At 41.9% G+C, this 16,299-nt stretch overlaps 1 protein-coding gene across 21 annotated transcripts in view; it reads left to right on the forward strand.

Annotated features, from left to right (window-relative positions):
- Positions 1-6,270: 6,270 nt before the first annotated feature.
- Positions 6,271-16,299, forward strand: part of PPP4R3B (protein phosphatase 4 regulatory subunit 3B) — a 106,526-nt gene continuing 96,497 nt past the window's right edge. For 5 of the 21 annotated variants that reach the window (XR_010149129.1, XR_010149130.1, XM_063789070.1 and 2 more), the window contains exons 1-2: positions 7,304-8,041; positions 9,662-9,717. Coding sequence is in view for 17 of the 21 variants with exons in the window: in XM_063789070.1 (XP_063645140.1) it covers positions 7,900-8,041; positions 9,662-9,717 (198 nt within the window). In the remaining 4 variants the exon portion in view is untranslated. Of the gene's footprint in view, positions 8,042-9,661; positions 9,718-16,299 lie in introns of all 21 variants that reach the window. The other 16 variants (XM_054677881.2, XM_016948556.4, XM_063789071.1 and 13 more) reach the window with 10 other exon arrangements.

The following is a 16,299-nucleotide window of genomic DNA, read 5'->3' on the forward strand; positions in this document are numbered from 1 at the left end:
CAGACTCAAACTCAGATATATGTATGTATGTATATGTATATGCATGTAAATTTAGTAAATAATATGATAAGATAGCATTTTCAATTTGTTTTTTCTATACATGATGTTGAGACAACTGGATATCCATTTGGAGGAAAAGTTTTAAATTAGCATCCTACTTCATATATATTTTAAAAATTCCAACTTGATTAAAGAACTAAACATTTAAAAACCATGAAAATATATTAGAACTCCAGAATACATGGAAAATTAACCATACACAGTATGTCATCTCTTTGACAGCTAAATAAATTTTTAAAAAGTGTAGAGCCCAAAAGGCAAACAAAATACAAAAGAAATTTCAACAAATGGTTGTATGATAAGCCGATGGAAGAGCAGTAGTAGACTTGACAGCAAAAGGCACATTCTAAAAGCCTCCACAGGTGGTTAAAGAAAAAAAGAAGAGGTAAGGCCAGGTGCAGTGGCTCATGTCTGTAATCCCAGTACTTTGGCAAAGAATATAAACAGTTCATAGAAAAGGACATACATGTGACCTTTTAAAAATATAAAAAGATGCCGGGCACAGTCGCTCACGTCTGTAATCCCAGCACTTTGGGAGGCTAAGGCAGGCGGATCACGAGGTCAGGAGATGGAGACCATCCTGGCTAACACGGTGAAAGCCCGTCTCTACTAAAAATACAAAAAATTAACCTGGCATGGTGGTACATGCCTGTAGTCCCAGCTAGTCAGTAGGCTGAGACAGGAGAATCGCTTGAACCTGGGAGGCAGAGGTTGCAATGAGCCAAGATCACACCACTGCACTCCAGCCTGGGCAACAGAGCAAGATTCCATCTCAAAAAAATAAAATAAAATGAAATAAAATAAAATAAAATAAATAAATTAAAAGAGCTAATTCTTTCCACAAAATAATTAGAAAGGATCAGGGCAGAAAATTTTAGGGAAGGGTGAAAGCCTACATAAAGAACACCTACATCCCTGGGTCTATTCCCCAATCCCATATAACCAAAGGACTGCCACCCCACACACACACACACACACACACACACACACACACACACTCATACCCACACATGCCCCTATAACACCACCACCACATCCCAGGAGCCTGATTTATTTTCTAGAATGGGAGAGACTCTTGACTTGAGAATATTAGTCACAGTAGGTAGTAGGGGATTGTGAAGCAGGGCTAAAGTGAGCATTAAGTGAAAGCCTGAATGCCAAACAGTGGGACCTCTAGCCTCCTTCCTCTGCCTCCTTCTAGAATACCTTTACCCAGGAAAGATATGGGGGAATCCCTGAATAAACTATTACTGCCCCCTCTCTACTCCCTGCAAGAGACAAGACTTCTAAAAACTGATATTTGGTGAGTGGTTGGGGAGGGACTATGATTGAAAGAGAAAGATCACCCTGAAGAAGACCAGAAGTCTATAGTTTTGCTCTTGAGAATAGAAAGCCAGATGGGGCCAAACCATGAAGAGCTTTGAATGGCATCATAAAGAACTTTATCCTAAAAGAAATCAGGAACTTGAAAGATGTCAAGGGAATATAATATGGTCAGATTTATTCCATGAATCTTACTCAGTGGTGTGTCAAGAACTGACTGCCTGGAGATAGAAATTAGAGATCTCAGTCTGGGACTTTCAAATATGTAATATAAGTCTGATATGGTAGCTATTAAATTGCCTGCTAAAGGGAATGTCAAATTGAGTAGTAAACTTCTAAGGGAAGTTTCATTCTTTCAATAGTTATTGAGAACCTGCTATGTTTGACACCCTGTGCTAGACTAGAGATACAATGGTGAGAAAAAATGCAGTTCCCTGGACTAATAGAGGTTTTTCATCTAGATGAGAAGACAGTTATTAATCAGAAATCATACAAATAAATATAAAGCTACAAGTATGACAGGTGCTACAATGGAGGGGTGCATGGTGCTATAAGCGTGTAATAGGATATAATGGATTCTCTGATTGTATTCCTAGCATCGATTTTACCGATACCTCATAGAGTAACATTCATGGGATTTAGGTGGGATTAACGTAACTTCCAGTTCCAAGGATAGGCCCTGATTTGCCCTGGCCAATCAGTGCTTGACATTCTCTAGACCACAAAACTCTAGGTTTAGGGGTGGAGATGTGACCTAAATTAGTTTAATCACATTGAAACTGTGAAATATGTGAAAGAAACTCTCTTTTGATATGGACAAAGAACTACATAACCTTGGGAGATCCTGGCCACCATTTTATGATACAAAAGGAGTAAGCCTTAGGATGAATCTGACATCAGAAAGAAAATTGAGTGGTAGAAGGAAATCAAGTTCCTGCTGATACTGTTAAGTCACTCAATCAAATCAACCTGAGGTTCACCTTATCTTCAGACTTCTCATTTATGTGAGCCAATAAATTCTCTTATCATTTAAACTAGTTTAAATTGGATTTTTTGGTAATTGTAACATTCCAAGGGGGATTTGTTCGAATGTGGCTTTTGTCAAAGAAAAAAAAAAAACCCAGGGGATTTGAAATAGGCAGTCCAAGAAGGCTCCTCCAAGGAAGTGATAACAGTGGCAACATTTAAAAGATAAAATGGGAGTTATTAGGAGATGATTGGTGAGGAAGAAAGCTCCAGACAAAGAGAATACCTGTGCAAAGACAGCAAGTAGGGGCATGAGTCTGAAAAAAGAGTGTGCGGGTACTAAGATGCAGCTGGAGAGGTAGGCAGAAGCAGGATGAAAAGGGCTTTTTAAGTCATTGAAAGGATTCTGGCCACTGAAATATTTTTCATAACATATAGGGGTGGATAGGATACATCGTATAACGCACATGACAGCCCCTCACAACAAATTATCCAGCCCCAGATGTCAGTGGTGCTTAGGTTGAAAAACTTTGCTCTAGGAAATTAACCTACAAAGATATTGGCACACATAAAACAACTTGCACAATCATGTTTGAAATTACGAACCATTGGAAATGACACAGATATACAATAAATGAGTTAAATAAATTAGGGTACATTTGTACAGTTGATGCAGGATTTTTCTTGGCCACTTTGACAGCTGGAGACCTCCGGCCGGCAACACCCCAACTACTCGGCCCACCAGGACGTGTCTGGCTTGTGCTCAGGCACGAATCCTGCAGCCACCATGGCCTCAGCCCCTGGCAGGAGGGGGTGTGTGAGTGAACGAGTGCAGGGCAGGAGTGGGCTCTGTGCGGGGCTTGTGGCTGGACCAGGTGTGTCACATTGAGGGAAATGTGGTGGCACCCAAACAGGGGTGCTCATGACCCTGAAGCCCCAGAGGAGGTGTTACAGTATGCTAAGCACTATTTTAGTTCTGCCGTCTGCAGGCCAATGGACAGTGGCATGTTAACAGCTCTATCAGTCCCATTGCCCCACTCGGGCCCGTGGCTTCAGGACTGGCTCTGCCCCACTGCTGCTTCCCATCGTCTTGTGTGGGACGGTTGCCCTCCACCAGCAGAGGGCAAAGGGCCACAGTGTGTACAGCCTTCTTTGTATCTGCGTTTGGTGGGTCCTGAATTTTTCTTCCGCGTCCAAGAATAAGGTCACGCTGACAATCAAAGGGTGAGGAGGGTGGAGAAGAGTTTTATTTGAACTATGAAACAGCTCTCAGGAGAGAGAGGATGCAAGGGTGGTCCCTCACTCAAAGTCAGGTGGTCTCTCTCTCAGTGTGGCTGAGTCCACAGCTTTTATGGGCTCAGAATGAAGGCGTGCATGCTGATTGGTTTGTGAGTATGCAAAAAAGGCTAAAACAACAGCACCACTCAAAGGTAGGTACAACAGTGTAGAAAAACAATTAGGAAAGGATATGTGTAAAATAGGTGAAGGGTGGGGATCAATCAGAAGAAAGCACGCCAAATGGGAAGAGAGGTTCTCAATCTGGTCTTGTGGCTAGCCTTTAAACTGTCCTCAGCTTGAAGGGTTTCACCAGGGACCTGCCCCTGTCTGCCTAGGATTTGTCTGCCTTTTGCGGCTATCACAGTGGGATACTATGTAGCCATTAAGTAGAATGAGTTAGCTCTATATACACACTGACCCAAAAAAGGCTGTCCTGGGCGCGGTGGCTCACCCCTGTAATCCCAGTATTTTGGGAGGCTGAGGCAGGTGGATCACCTGAGGTCAAGAGTTTGAGACCAGCCTCACCAACATGGTGAAACCCCATCTCTACTAAAAATACAAAAATTAGCTGGGCGTGGTGGCGGGCACCTATAATCCCAGCTACTCAGGAGGATGAGGCAGGAGAATCGTTAGAATCCGGGAGATGGAGGTTGCAGTGAGCCGAGATGACACCTCTGCACTCCAGCCTGGACTGTGTATGAAAAAAAAGAAAGAAAAAAAAGTGGGGGACAGGGGTTCAGATATGGTGGCTCACACTTGTAATCCCAGCACTTTAGGAGGTCAAAGCAGGCAGATCCCTTAAGCTCAGGAGTGTGAGACCAGCCTGGGCACCAACATGTAGAGACCCTGTCTCCACAAAAAATAAAAAGGAAGGAAAAGAATAGTATTCCATTACAGTCATGTGTCCCTTAACAATGGGCATGCTTTCTGAAAAATGCATCATCAGGTGATTTTTTGTCGTGTGAACATCATAGAGTGTACCTAAACAAACCTAGATGGTGTAGCCTACTACAGAGGTCCCCAACCTTTTTGATACCAGGGACTGGTTTTGTGGAAGACAATTTTTCCATGGAAAGGGGGAGTTGGATTCTCATAAGGAGTGCACAGGTTAGATCCCTTGCATGTGCAGTTTACAATAGGGTTCTCACTCCTACCAGAATGTAATGCCCCTGCTCATCTGACAGGGGGCAGAGCTCAGGCCGAAATGCTAGCTCCCCTGCCACTCACCTTCTGCTGTGCCGCCCAGTTCCTAACAGGCCCTGGACCACTACTGGACCACTACATACATATCTACATATAGTTACCTGTATATGCATAGAATATCTCTGGAATAAGACTAGATACATACTTTGTGGGCCCAGTGCAAAATAAAACCGCAGGGCCCTTGTCCAGAAACTTTTCTGAATTTCAAGTTAGTGACAGCAAAACATTAAACCAAGTGCCTATCTGTACAGGTCACCACCATGAAGCCAGCCCTGCTCTGGCAACATACACAGGAAAATGGAATAGAGGTGATTCCAAGAGGAAAATTCTATGAGTGGCAGGAGACAAAGACTAAAAGAAGACTTAGTTTTCACTATATATCTTTGCCTTTTTTTTTTTTTTTGAGACAGTCTGTCACTCTGTCCCCCAGGCTGGAGTGCAGTGGTGCAATCTTGGCTCACTGCAACCTCTGCCTCCCAGGTTCAAGCGATTCTCCTACCTCGGCCTCCCAAGTAGCTGGGATTACAGGCCCCCACCACCACGCCCAGCTGATTTTTGTATTTTTAGCAGAGACAGGGTTTCACCACGTTGGCCTGGCTGGTCTCGATCTCCTGACCTCGGGCAATCTGCCCGCCTCGCCCTCCCAAAGTGCTGGGATTACAGGCGTGAGCCACCATGCCCGGCCTCTCTTTTTAATTTCATATGTGTAAAGGCATTACTTATTCAAAACAACAAAAAAGGAAGATTGTGGGCTTATTTGGTTAGCAACTCTTTGAAGTGGAACTTTGATGACTGCCTGAAGCAAAGAACATCTGCTGGGGAAAATATGGTTATGGGGGGCCCTCAGACTTGGACAAGCACTGAGCCCTGTGCTTTGGAGGGGTCTGAAATCCATGGAATCATGGGACTGTAGCCACCTGCAGCCCACTTTCCCTTTTTCAGACCATGCTGTGGGCACTCTAGAATTCCCTATCCCAAACGCCAAGCCTGACTCCAGGGTCTGCACAATCCTCTTCCCAAGTTCATTCTTCCTGGGGAGTAACCAAAGGGTGAGGCTTGGACAGAAGGCTGGAGAGTGTCTAACATCAGGCTCAAAAATTGTGTGAAGCATTCTCTGACTCTTCCAAGGCAGAAATGTTATTTTCTCTGAGGTCAAAATACATTTTGTCCACTTTCATCACATCAATTAATTGGCTCTATTGTTATGTATTATATTATGATGATTTTGTTCAAGTACATTTTCTGAGGTCTCTAGATTAAAAAAAAAAAAACTATGAATCCAGATTTTGAAATTATTTCTATCAGCATGTGTTCTGTACACTGACCCACGTTGTAGTGTACTGCTGAAGGGTGTCCACACTTAAGCGATCTGGTCAAAACATAAGCACGTTTTAACAAGACCATTGATTAGTTATGACTACAACTCCCAAGATGCACTGCAGGGTCAGTGTGCGCGTCTCGCCTAGTTTTCACCTATCAGGCTAATGAGCCGCACAGAAGTGGCAGCTGAACAAGCTGAGAGACTGTATTAAAGAACGAATATAGCGGGGATGGGGAGCAGGCGTCTACGGTCCCAGCTACTCGGGAGGCTGAGGTGAGAGGATCGCTTGAGCCCTCAAGGCGGAGGCTACAGTGAGTCGAGATAGCGCCATTGCACTCTAGCCTGGGAAGCAGAGAGAGACTATCAAAAACAACAAAACGAATAAAGGGATTCTACCAAGAGTGAGCTGGACTGAAATAAACGACACGCTACTACGACCCAATGCGTGACTATATCCACCGCACAATGTGCGATAATAGCCTCAATGCAGAGAGAATTCCTCTTTTCCTTATTCAGTACAAGAGAGCTCTATAGAGAACGCAGGAAATGCCCGCGAGAAACTCAGAAGTATCAAAACAATCACAGATATGTTAGGAAAGTAGCTCCCCGCCACTTCCCTAAACTTATCTGCAGACTTACTTTCCAAGGTTACAAACACAAGAAGAGCACTGTATTTTCATGAAGCGGAAACTGTGCTTTACAATCGCCAGCTACTAAGAACCTTAACGGTGAAGCGCTCTGCGAGAAACAGGAAATCGTCAACACACTTTCTGCATGAATTGCCTGGAGAGTTGTGTCCATAGACAATTCCTGGTTAGATGCTTAATTGTAGCAGACTCCATAACGGGGTTTAGCGGGTTTCCATTCGGCAGAAAGGGCTCCACGTTCTTTTTCACAGAAAGGTTTAAACTTATTTTTCCTCCTCAGGCGGACGAAGTGAGCGTCGTTCCCTGAAGGTATGAAACCCTTTTCCTTCCTTTCTGTCCCTGGTTACTCCGGTTCAAGGCTACGTACTTCCCCGGTTTGCTTTGTTTTTTCCTCAGAGCTAAGTTCCTAGGAACGTCACATACTGGTGCCAGCCAACAACCTGACGAAGTGCGGAACCGGAGTCCCCTTCCACCTAGCGGCCTCTCGCGGCGCAGGCGGGGACGGGGAGATCGCCAGAACCTCCCGCCCAATTGCGACCCCGCGCCAGGAGGCGGGGCCGAAAGAGGAGGAAGTCGGGCCGAAAGAGGAGGAAGTCTCGCCGAAGTACTCCCGCCCCAGTCGGGTACCCCTCCTCGCGAGAGCGCCGAGCATTCCGGCCTGGGAAGCGCGTGCAGAAGCGGAGGTGCTGCTCATGGGACTTGTCGGCCGCCGTAGCCCCTGCGAGGACAGCCCGTGCGAGCCTGCTGGAGGAGGAAGAGAAAGGCAGAGAGAGTCGGGTTACAAGATGGCGGATCTGTAGTAGTTACCGCGGCGGCGGCGGCGGCGGTGGGAGAGCGAGCGAGCCCTGGGGGGCAAAGGAACGGAGAGTGGGTGTATGCGGGGGTGAAGTGAGAGGTAACGGGGCCTCCGGGCGGAGAGGCCTCAGTGGCTCTTGTCACCCCTTCTCGCGGCTGAACCTTTGGAGCCATGGTGAATTCGGGCCTCTCCGAAGCCGCCGCCGCCGCCACCGCCACTACTGCCTTTACCGTCTCCTAAGAGTGAGGAGCGCGGACGAGGTAAGCGAGGAGGCGGCGGCTGGAGCGGTGGAGACAGCAGCCACCATGTCGGATACGCGGCGGCGAGTGAAGGTCTATACCCTGAACGAAGACCGGCAATGGGACGACCGAGGCACCGGGCACGTCTCCTCCACTTACGTGGATGAGCTCAAGGGGATGTCGCTGCTGGTTCGGGCAGAGTCCGACGGTAAGGTTATCGGAACTGTAGAATAGGGGATAGTGCCTCTGGTTGGGGCACAGCTTGGGTTTAGGGCCCTGGGCCCGTTACCGTTGCTACTCCTTCGGGACAGCGCGTTGGTTCTGAACTGGCTCTGTGTACGGCAAAAACAAAGTACTGTACTTTTTGACTGGACTTATTCTCAGAGACCGAGACTCTCTGTCCTTCTCCCATCTCTCTTAAGGATTAGACTCCTTCCTTTCCAGTTCCTCCTCTTTTGAAGAGGGGAGAGTGTGAGAGAGAAGGGAGCAAGTAGTGAGAGACTAGGTACTGATGTCGCCCTAGGAGCTGACACCTTCCTCCCCCTTTATTTACTTATCCATTATACGTCTAGTACAAACGGTTTAGGGAAACTTTTCTTTCCGAGTGTCGTTAAAAAAAAAAAAAATTGTACCAACGGGCCCCAGGTGCCACAGTCGACAGGTGCTGGGGAAAACCGAAAGGCACGTTTTCCTGGCTGTATTGCTGACTGTTGCCACGATACATGGACACACAAGCACATACATCTGTAGTCTGGATTTCTTCGGGCTGCCTTTGTAGAAGGCGCTATGAGAAAGTGAATGCCTTACAATCTAAGCAAGTTGGGACACCAAAGCAGGTTGTAAACTGCTGTATTCTTTGGTTTATTGTAGTCATGTGAAGTATTTTAAATTACAAAATGTAGAGCCGTAATTAAAATGCCTTTTATAGTATAATCTGGACTTGATTTGAACAACTGTAGAAAAAGAATCTTAGGTTTAGTCTTGACATATTTTGTATTCTTGCTTGTTCCCTTTTATTTTAAATAGTCATCACTCTACAGAAGGTGTTCTTTTGTTCTTAATGAGGAAAGGATAAATGCAGCACTGTAATTTCTATACTAAGTATTTAATCCCTGTCATGATGTTTTTGTTTTGTAATTTGCATTATTTGTTAAACTGGGAATGCAATAAAACAACTTTTGTTAAAACGAATGGCTTGAAGTGGTCATTTAGACCTTAAAATTTTTATTACAATAAAATTTTAATAGTCATCTAGTCTCCTCATTCCTTGGTTTGAATGTTGGTTTTAGATTAATTTTTCCTTTAAGGGTGTATGGGAATAGGGTGAAATATTTTAGATTAAATGTGAAGCCTAGATTTGGAGAGAAAATGTGAATTCGAATACATTTTATTAAGATGTCCAACTCGGTTAAAAGACTTGAAAAGTTTGCGGGGGCGGGGTTTAAATGTGTATTTTTTTTTTTTTTTTTTTTTTTTTGGAGACAGAGTCTTGCTCTGTTGCCAGGCTGGAGTTCAATGGCGCGATCTGGGCTACTGCAACCTCTGCCTCCTCTCCCTCTCTCTCAAGCGATTCTCCTGCCCCACCCTCCCGTGTACCTGGGACTACAGGCATGCGCCACCACGCCCAGCTAATTTTTGTATTTTTAGTAGAGACAGTTTCACCATGTTGGCTGGAATGGTCTGGATCTCTTGACCTCGTGATCTGCCCGCCTCCCAAAGTGCTAGGATTACAGACGTGAGCCACCGCGCCCGGCTTTAATGTGTATTCTAATTTTTATTCAGGGTTTTATCATTTGAGACTTATGATGTATTATTTTTTATTTTTCAGGATCACTACTCTTGGAATCAAAGATAAATCCAAATACTGCATATCAGAAACAACAGGCAAGTAGTTGTTTATCTTTAATTTGAAAGACTTCATCTGTGATCAAGGAAGTATTAATCTGACAAAGGTGGGAAAGCTTTCCTGACAAGAAAAAAACATGTTTGGTAAACAAAGATCATGTGTATTTCTCTTGCAGGTTAAAAGTTTCAGACTGAAAAGAAGTTTTTGTACTGGTGATAATTATCATTTTTGGATTGAGCCACTGTCGGTTTATTCTAAGATGTATTTATTAGTATTATTTAACTGTAGTTAGCCAAGTCTCTTCTATACCTTGTGCATGAAACCTTTTATTCTGAGTCACGTTTAAAGGAAATGACATAGAACAAAATTCAAAGGGATACTCTTAAAGCAAGGAAAGCCTGTTTGTGGTGTGAAATTAAATCCTTTGACTCAAGTAAAGGTAGAGGTTTTGAAGTAGAAGCATTAAATCCTGCTCTTTAATTGTTGTGTATTTTTAATATAGTAATCAATGGATACTTTATAAAAGTGTACATTACCAAGTATGTAACATCTTCTGTTAATATTTATTGTCTTATTTGGGAAAGAAAATGTGTATTGTATTTTAGCATGCCTGATTAATCTGAAAATGGTAGCAGTGATTCAATCTTTTTTATTCTGTGAATGTTTTTATTTTTATTATGAAATATATTAAAATTGAAAAGTACAGAGAATAATCGGTGTCTACTGTAACACCACCAGATTTAACAATGTTAACGTTACGCCATATTTGTTTCAAATATTTTTGTAATATTGAACATTATGGATAGAGTTAAAGCTTGTTTGTATCCATCCCGTTGTTTACATTCTCCATCCCCTACATAGGTAACCACTATTCTGAAGTTGATGTGTATTCTTTGTGTACATGCGTTTATACCTTTTCTGCATATGTATGTATCCATAAATAATATGTAGTCTGTTGTGTGTTTTTAAACTTTACACAGTGGATATCGTACTCTTACATGTATTCTGCAGCTTGCATTTTTCACACATTCATTTTGAATATTCGTTCATGTTAACAATGTAGATCTAGTTTTCTTTTTAAACTCTGTATAGTATTCTTATGTATGACATACACTTGTTGTTATACATTTGAATTATTTCCAGGTATTCTTTTTTGTGTGTGGTATGTAAAGTCACGATGGCAGAGATTTTTGAAGGAAGATAAATTATTTTAGGATTACATTTACAGCGTCAGTGCCCACTTCAAGGTTTATGAAAATTTGGATGCCCAGAAACAAGTACTTCGTAGTTGGAGGAATAAAATTCTGTCTGTTGTGCAGCTTATTATTACAACGTCTTACTGTTAGAACAATTATTTTATGTATATAACACATTCTTAATCAGTTATTTGAAATACTTTAAAATTTTCAATATTCAATTCATAGCTTTTTTTTCTGTTTAGAAAATATTGTGTGTCTTTTTTGATGGAGAAGCAAATTAAACATTTGTCCTGAGTTGAAAACCTGAAGATGTTTCCTATACCTTAGGCATTGTAAGGTAGACATTTAAGTAAATTTAATTTCTCAGTCAGCCAGGCATCTCTTACTCTCTGTCTTTATACCGAGTTTTTACCAGATGATCACTTTTAGTTTGTTTTTGTTTGCTTGCTTCTTTGTGGGGAAAGAAATACTAATTTTTTTTTTTTTTTACCATATTTCCCTTATCTGCATGAATATAATTATCAGGAACTTTGTTCTTAAATGTAACTAAGTCATAAACAGTTCCCTACAAATTTAGGTTTAATAATGGATTCTTCTCAGATTGTATATAAGATCTTTTAGCTGTTGTTACTTTGGAAACATCACATTATGGAGTAGGTTTGTATTTAAAATAGTCACCCAACATAAGTTAAAAATACATAGTGATTCTGTGAATACTTTAGAATCATTAGGATATGTAGGTAATTTCGTGTATAATGTTGCTCTACTAGAAAATTAGTTCTAGATAATTAGCATTTTTGTATACACTTAGTATAAAGTATTGGAAAAAATGCATTATTTAAAAAAATTACACCATTTGGAAATGTTTTCTGTAATCACATTTAAATAATATACTATTTGGGGTTTTGTAATAGTTTATTTTTTTGTTGGGCTTTTTTTTTTTTTTTTTTTTTTGCAACATAACATTCAGGTGTATAAGAGAACTCTGGTAATGAGAAGAATATGGAAACACTGAAGAAGAGTGAAAAACTTGTGTGAATGATGTTACCTGTTTATTTCTGTTTAAATTGAGTACACTTTTCTAATTGAAATCATAGGGCCATTTAGGGGTTATGTTAAACTTAGTTTCTTTGTAATAGATATGGTTTTTCATATTTTCACCCAAATCTTCAATTTGCACTTTTGAAAATAATTTTTTTGAGAGGGTCTTATTCTGTCCCTTAGGCTGGAGTACAGTGGTTTGATCACAGCTCACTGCAGCCTCAACCTCCTGGGCTCAAGCGATCCTCCAATTTCAGCCTTCTGAGTAGATGGGATTATGGATGTGAGCCACCATGCTTGACTAATTTTTTTTTTTTTTTTTTTGAGATGGAGTCTCGCTCTGTCGTCCATGCTGCAGTGTGGTGGTGCGATTTCTGCTCACTGCAAGCTTCGCCTCCCGGGTTCACACCATTCTCCTGCCTCAGCCTCCCAAGTAGTTGGGACTACAGGCGCCTGCCACCACGCCCAGTTAATTTTTTTGTATTTTTTAGTAGAGATGGGGTTTCACCGTGTTAGCCAGAATGGTCTCGATCTCCTGACCTCGTGATCCGCCCGCCTCGGCCTCCCAAAGTGCTGGGATTACAGGCGTGAGCCACCAAGCCCTGCCAACCTTATTAATTTTTTTAAAAATTTGTAAAGATGGGGTCTCGTTATGTTGTCCAGGCTAAATTTGCACCTTTAAAAAATTTATTACAAAACTTTGTTGTTGTGTTTGTAGAGACGGTCTCACTGTGTGGCCCAGGCTGATTTGAATTCCTGGCCTCAAGTGATCCTTTTGCTTCAGCACCTCCATGGTGCTGGGATTACAGGTGTGAGCAGTGGCTGTATTCAGCTTAATTTGTAGTTATTTGAAGTTACACAAATTGAGATTTCCAAATACAGTAACATTTTTCTATGTTTGTTAGAATTATCCTTTGTAAAAGGCATCATTTAGGTTATTCAATAAATTAGTCTAGAAAGTTATTAATTTCCAAATATCACATGAAGTCTGTTGTTCAGTAGTGGAGTTAAAATTTAAAAAATTGTTTTCAGAGATGGGATCTTGCTGTGATGCCCAGGCTGAGCTTGAACTCCTAGGCTCAAGTGATCCTCTCATCTCAGCTTCTCCAGTAGCTGGGACTGCAGTAATGGGTTAAATTTTTTGTTTCCATTAGCGGGTTCTTATTAAAAACTTAATGAGTAAGTGAATGAGATGTTTATAGGCCATTTTGCTGTATTAAAATATGTTGACTATGGCAGGCATGGTGGCTCACACCTGCAATCTCAGCACTTTGGAAGGCCAAGGCAGGAGGATCCCTTGAGCTGAGGATTTCGGGAACAGCCTGCAGAACATAGCAAGATCCCTGTCTCTACCAAAAAAAATTCAAAAATTATCCAGGTGTGGTGGTGCGCAGCTATAGTGCCAGCTACTTCTGGAGGTGAGACGGGAGGATCATTTGAGCTTCGGAGGTCGAGACTGTAGTAAGCCATGATTGTATCACTGCACTCCAGTTGGAGAGACAAAGCGATTTTTCTGTCTCAAAAGAAAAAAAAATTGAGTAAATTCAGAGGGGAATGTTAAACATTCTTCTTTTAACATTATAGTTTTAAAATGAGCCAACTACTAAATTGTGTGCTCAAGATACATCTTTTCTTTCATAAATGAAGTACCAAATTGTGAGCCTAAAAGGAGTTAGAATGAGTCAAGCTGAATGTCATATGACTGGATATTGAAAAGTCATTATTGATTTACATCACTTTCTTCCTTACTGTGCATAGTACTGAAGTCGTTAATGGAAGAAGATGTACTTACCCAATAAACTTAAGCATTTAAACATGTTGGAAAGAGAAGAGAATCATTATATGATACAACATGAAATAACATACCTGATAGATGTGACAGAAATTTTAAGTTACTTCAAATCAGTCCCACTGATACTGACTAAATCAAAAAGAGTCAAAGCCAGGTGTGGTGGCGTGTGCTTGTGGTCCCAGCTCCTTGGGAGGCTGAGGCTGGAGGATCACTTAAGGCCAGGAGTTTGAGGGTGTAGTGTGCTATGATTGTGCCTGTGCGTAGCCATTGCACCCCAGCCTGGGCTACATATCTTAAAATAGTAAAAAACAAGAGTCATACTAGGCACAGTGGCTCACACTTGTAATCTCAACACTTTGGGAGGCTGAGGCAGGAGGATCACTTTAGTCCAGGAGTTCAAGACCAGCCTGGGCAACATACTGAGACTCTCGCTGCAAAAAATATAAATTAGCTGGGCATGGTGACACACACCTGTAGTCCCAGCTGCTTGGGAATCTGAGGTGGGAGAATTGCTTGAGCCCAGGAGGTCAGTGCTTCAGTGAGCTGTTACTGTGCTACCGCACTCCAGCCTGGGCGATAGAGCAAGACTGTCTCAAAAAAAAAAAAAAAAAAAAAACCAGAGTCATAAGAATGTGTACCTATTTAACACAATTGTGTGTTAATTGGGTTTAAGAAAATCCTCATTGCAGTTTTATTTGGAGGCAGGATGTAACAGATGAAACAGATACAGAATGATAATAAGATAGCTTATAACAGTGTTTTACCACAGTCTTCACTGAAAGCCCATGAAAGCATTTCACACATGAGGCAACAAAGGTACAGAAAGGGTAAGATTCTTGACTGAGATTATACAGCAGGTATGTGCCAACACAAAATATAAAAAGTAAACTTGCATTTTGCACAGACTTAGAGCAGTAGAAAATTAAGGAAGAGGTTAATATAAGCTGGAATCATTAAGAAAAAGTTCATTCTTGGTGGTGGTAGTGGAAGGAACTGTGATAGGAAAGGAAATATACTTGCTACAAAAGGTATTAAGCCTATTTGTAGCAGTGGTTTCTCCCCCTCCTACCACCAATCCCAAATATGATAATACACAGGTTCAGAAGGGGACATTACAGGTTCTTGAGTAGGGGCCTAAAGTGATACTGTGTTTAAAGAAATGAGTGTGGCAATGTCATGAATAATAAATTGGGGAGGAGGGATAGGGTGGAGCAGAAGATCTTTGAGTAGCAAGACCTTTTGCAATAATTCAGATACAAAAAATGAAAGTCTATTCCACCACGGTAAATGGACTTGAAGGAACAGAGCTCCAGTAGATTTTCCAGAAAGTGCTGGAAAATTTGGTAAATGATTAAATATTAAAGAGAAGGAATCAAAGGTCACTGATAGTGTTTTTGAGTCTGGCCAGGAAGGTGATGGTTCTTTCCAGAAAGTGGGAAGTTAAGCAGGTTTACATTAATCTTTTGGTTTGAGGCTTATTAAAAAAATTTTTTTGTAGTATGTAATATATTAGCCCAGTTAAAAATTGAAAAGGTATTTATTGAAGTCTCTTTCCCACGCCAGATTCTGTCCATACAGTTTCCCTTGCTAGAGGCCACTGACATCACCAGTTTCTTATATATCTTGCTGGAGGTATGCATATGTAAGCAAATATGCATACAATTGTATGTATTTTTTCCCTTTTATTGGTATAACTGGTAGCATACTATATACTGTCTTGTGCTTTGCTTTTTTTTTTTTTTCCATCCGGGCTTTGAAGTTACATACAGTAAAATAAATGGAAAGAGTTTTTTTGTTTTTTTTTTTTTGAGACACAGTCTTGCTTTGTTGCCGAGGCTGGAGTGCAGTGGCGTGATCATGGCTCACTGCAGCTTTAACTTCCTGCGCTCAGGCTCCCACCTCAGCCTCCTGAGTAGCTGGGACTGTAGGTGTGCACACCATGCCTGGCTAATTTTTTGTAGATATGGGATTATGCCATGTTGCTCAGGCTGGTCTTGAACTCCTGAGCTCAAGCAGCCCACCTATCTTGGCCTTCCAAAGTGCTGGGAATACAGACATAAGTCGTCACACCCAGCCCATGAAAAGGTCTTAAAATGAACATCTGGGAATAGAGATAGGGTGAGACTTTCCGGCAGGAGATTCTAATTTAAGAATCATAAAAGGCCTAGCATGCCAGTAGTAGTCCCAGCTTTTCGGGGCTGAGGCAGGAGGATCACTTGAGACCAGGAGTTTGAGGCTATAGTTCATGATGATCACACCTGTGAATAGCCAACTGCACTCCAGCCTTTTAAAAAAAAAAATCAGATGAATTATGAATTTTTAGCTACAAGGTAACCTCCTTTGAGGTAATAGCTATAAATTGAGAAAAGAACAGAGCTCAAGACTGAGTCTTGTTGATCTGACCACATATATTCATTCATCCAGAAATACCTCATCGAGTGCTGCTTCTGGCTGGTCACTATCTTTTCGTTTGGAATTTTTTTGGAGGCAGGGCGGTGGTTTTGAGATGAGACTGTCTCCCAGCCAAAAGCACAGTGGCATGATTAAGTCTCACGCAGCCTTGACCTCCTAGGTGCGATCCTCCCACC

This window comes from Pan troglodytes, chromosome 12 (assembly GCF_028858775.2).
Source record: "Pan troglodytes isolate AG18354 chromosome 12, NHGRI_mPanTro3-v2.0_pri, whole genome shotgun sequence".
In the NCBI taxonomy this organism is placed as follows: Eukaryota; Metazoa; Chordata; class Mammalia; order Primates; family Hominidae; genus Pan; species Pan troglodytes.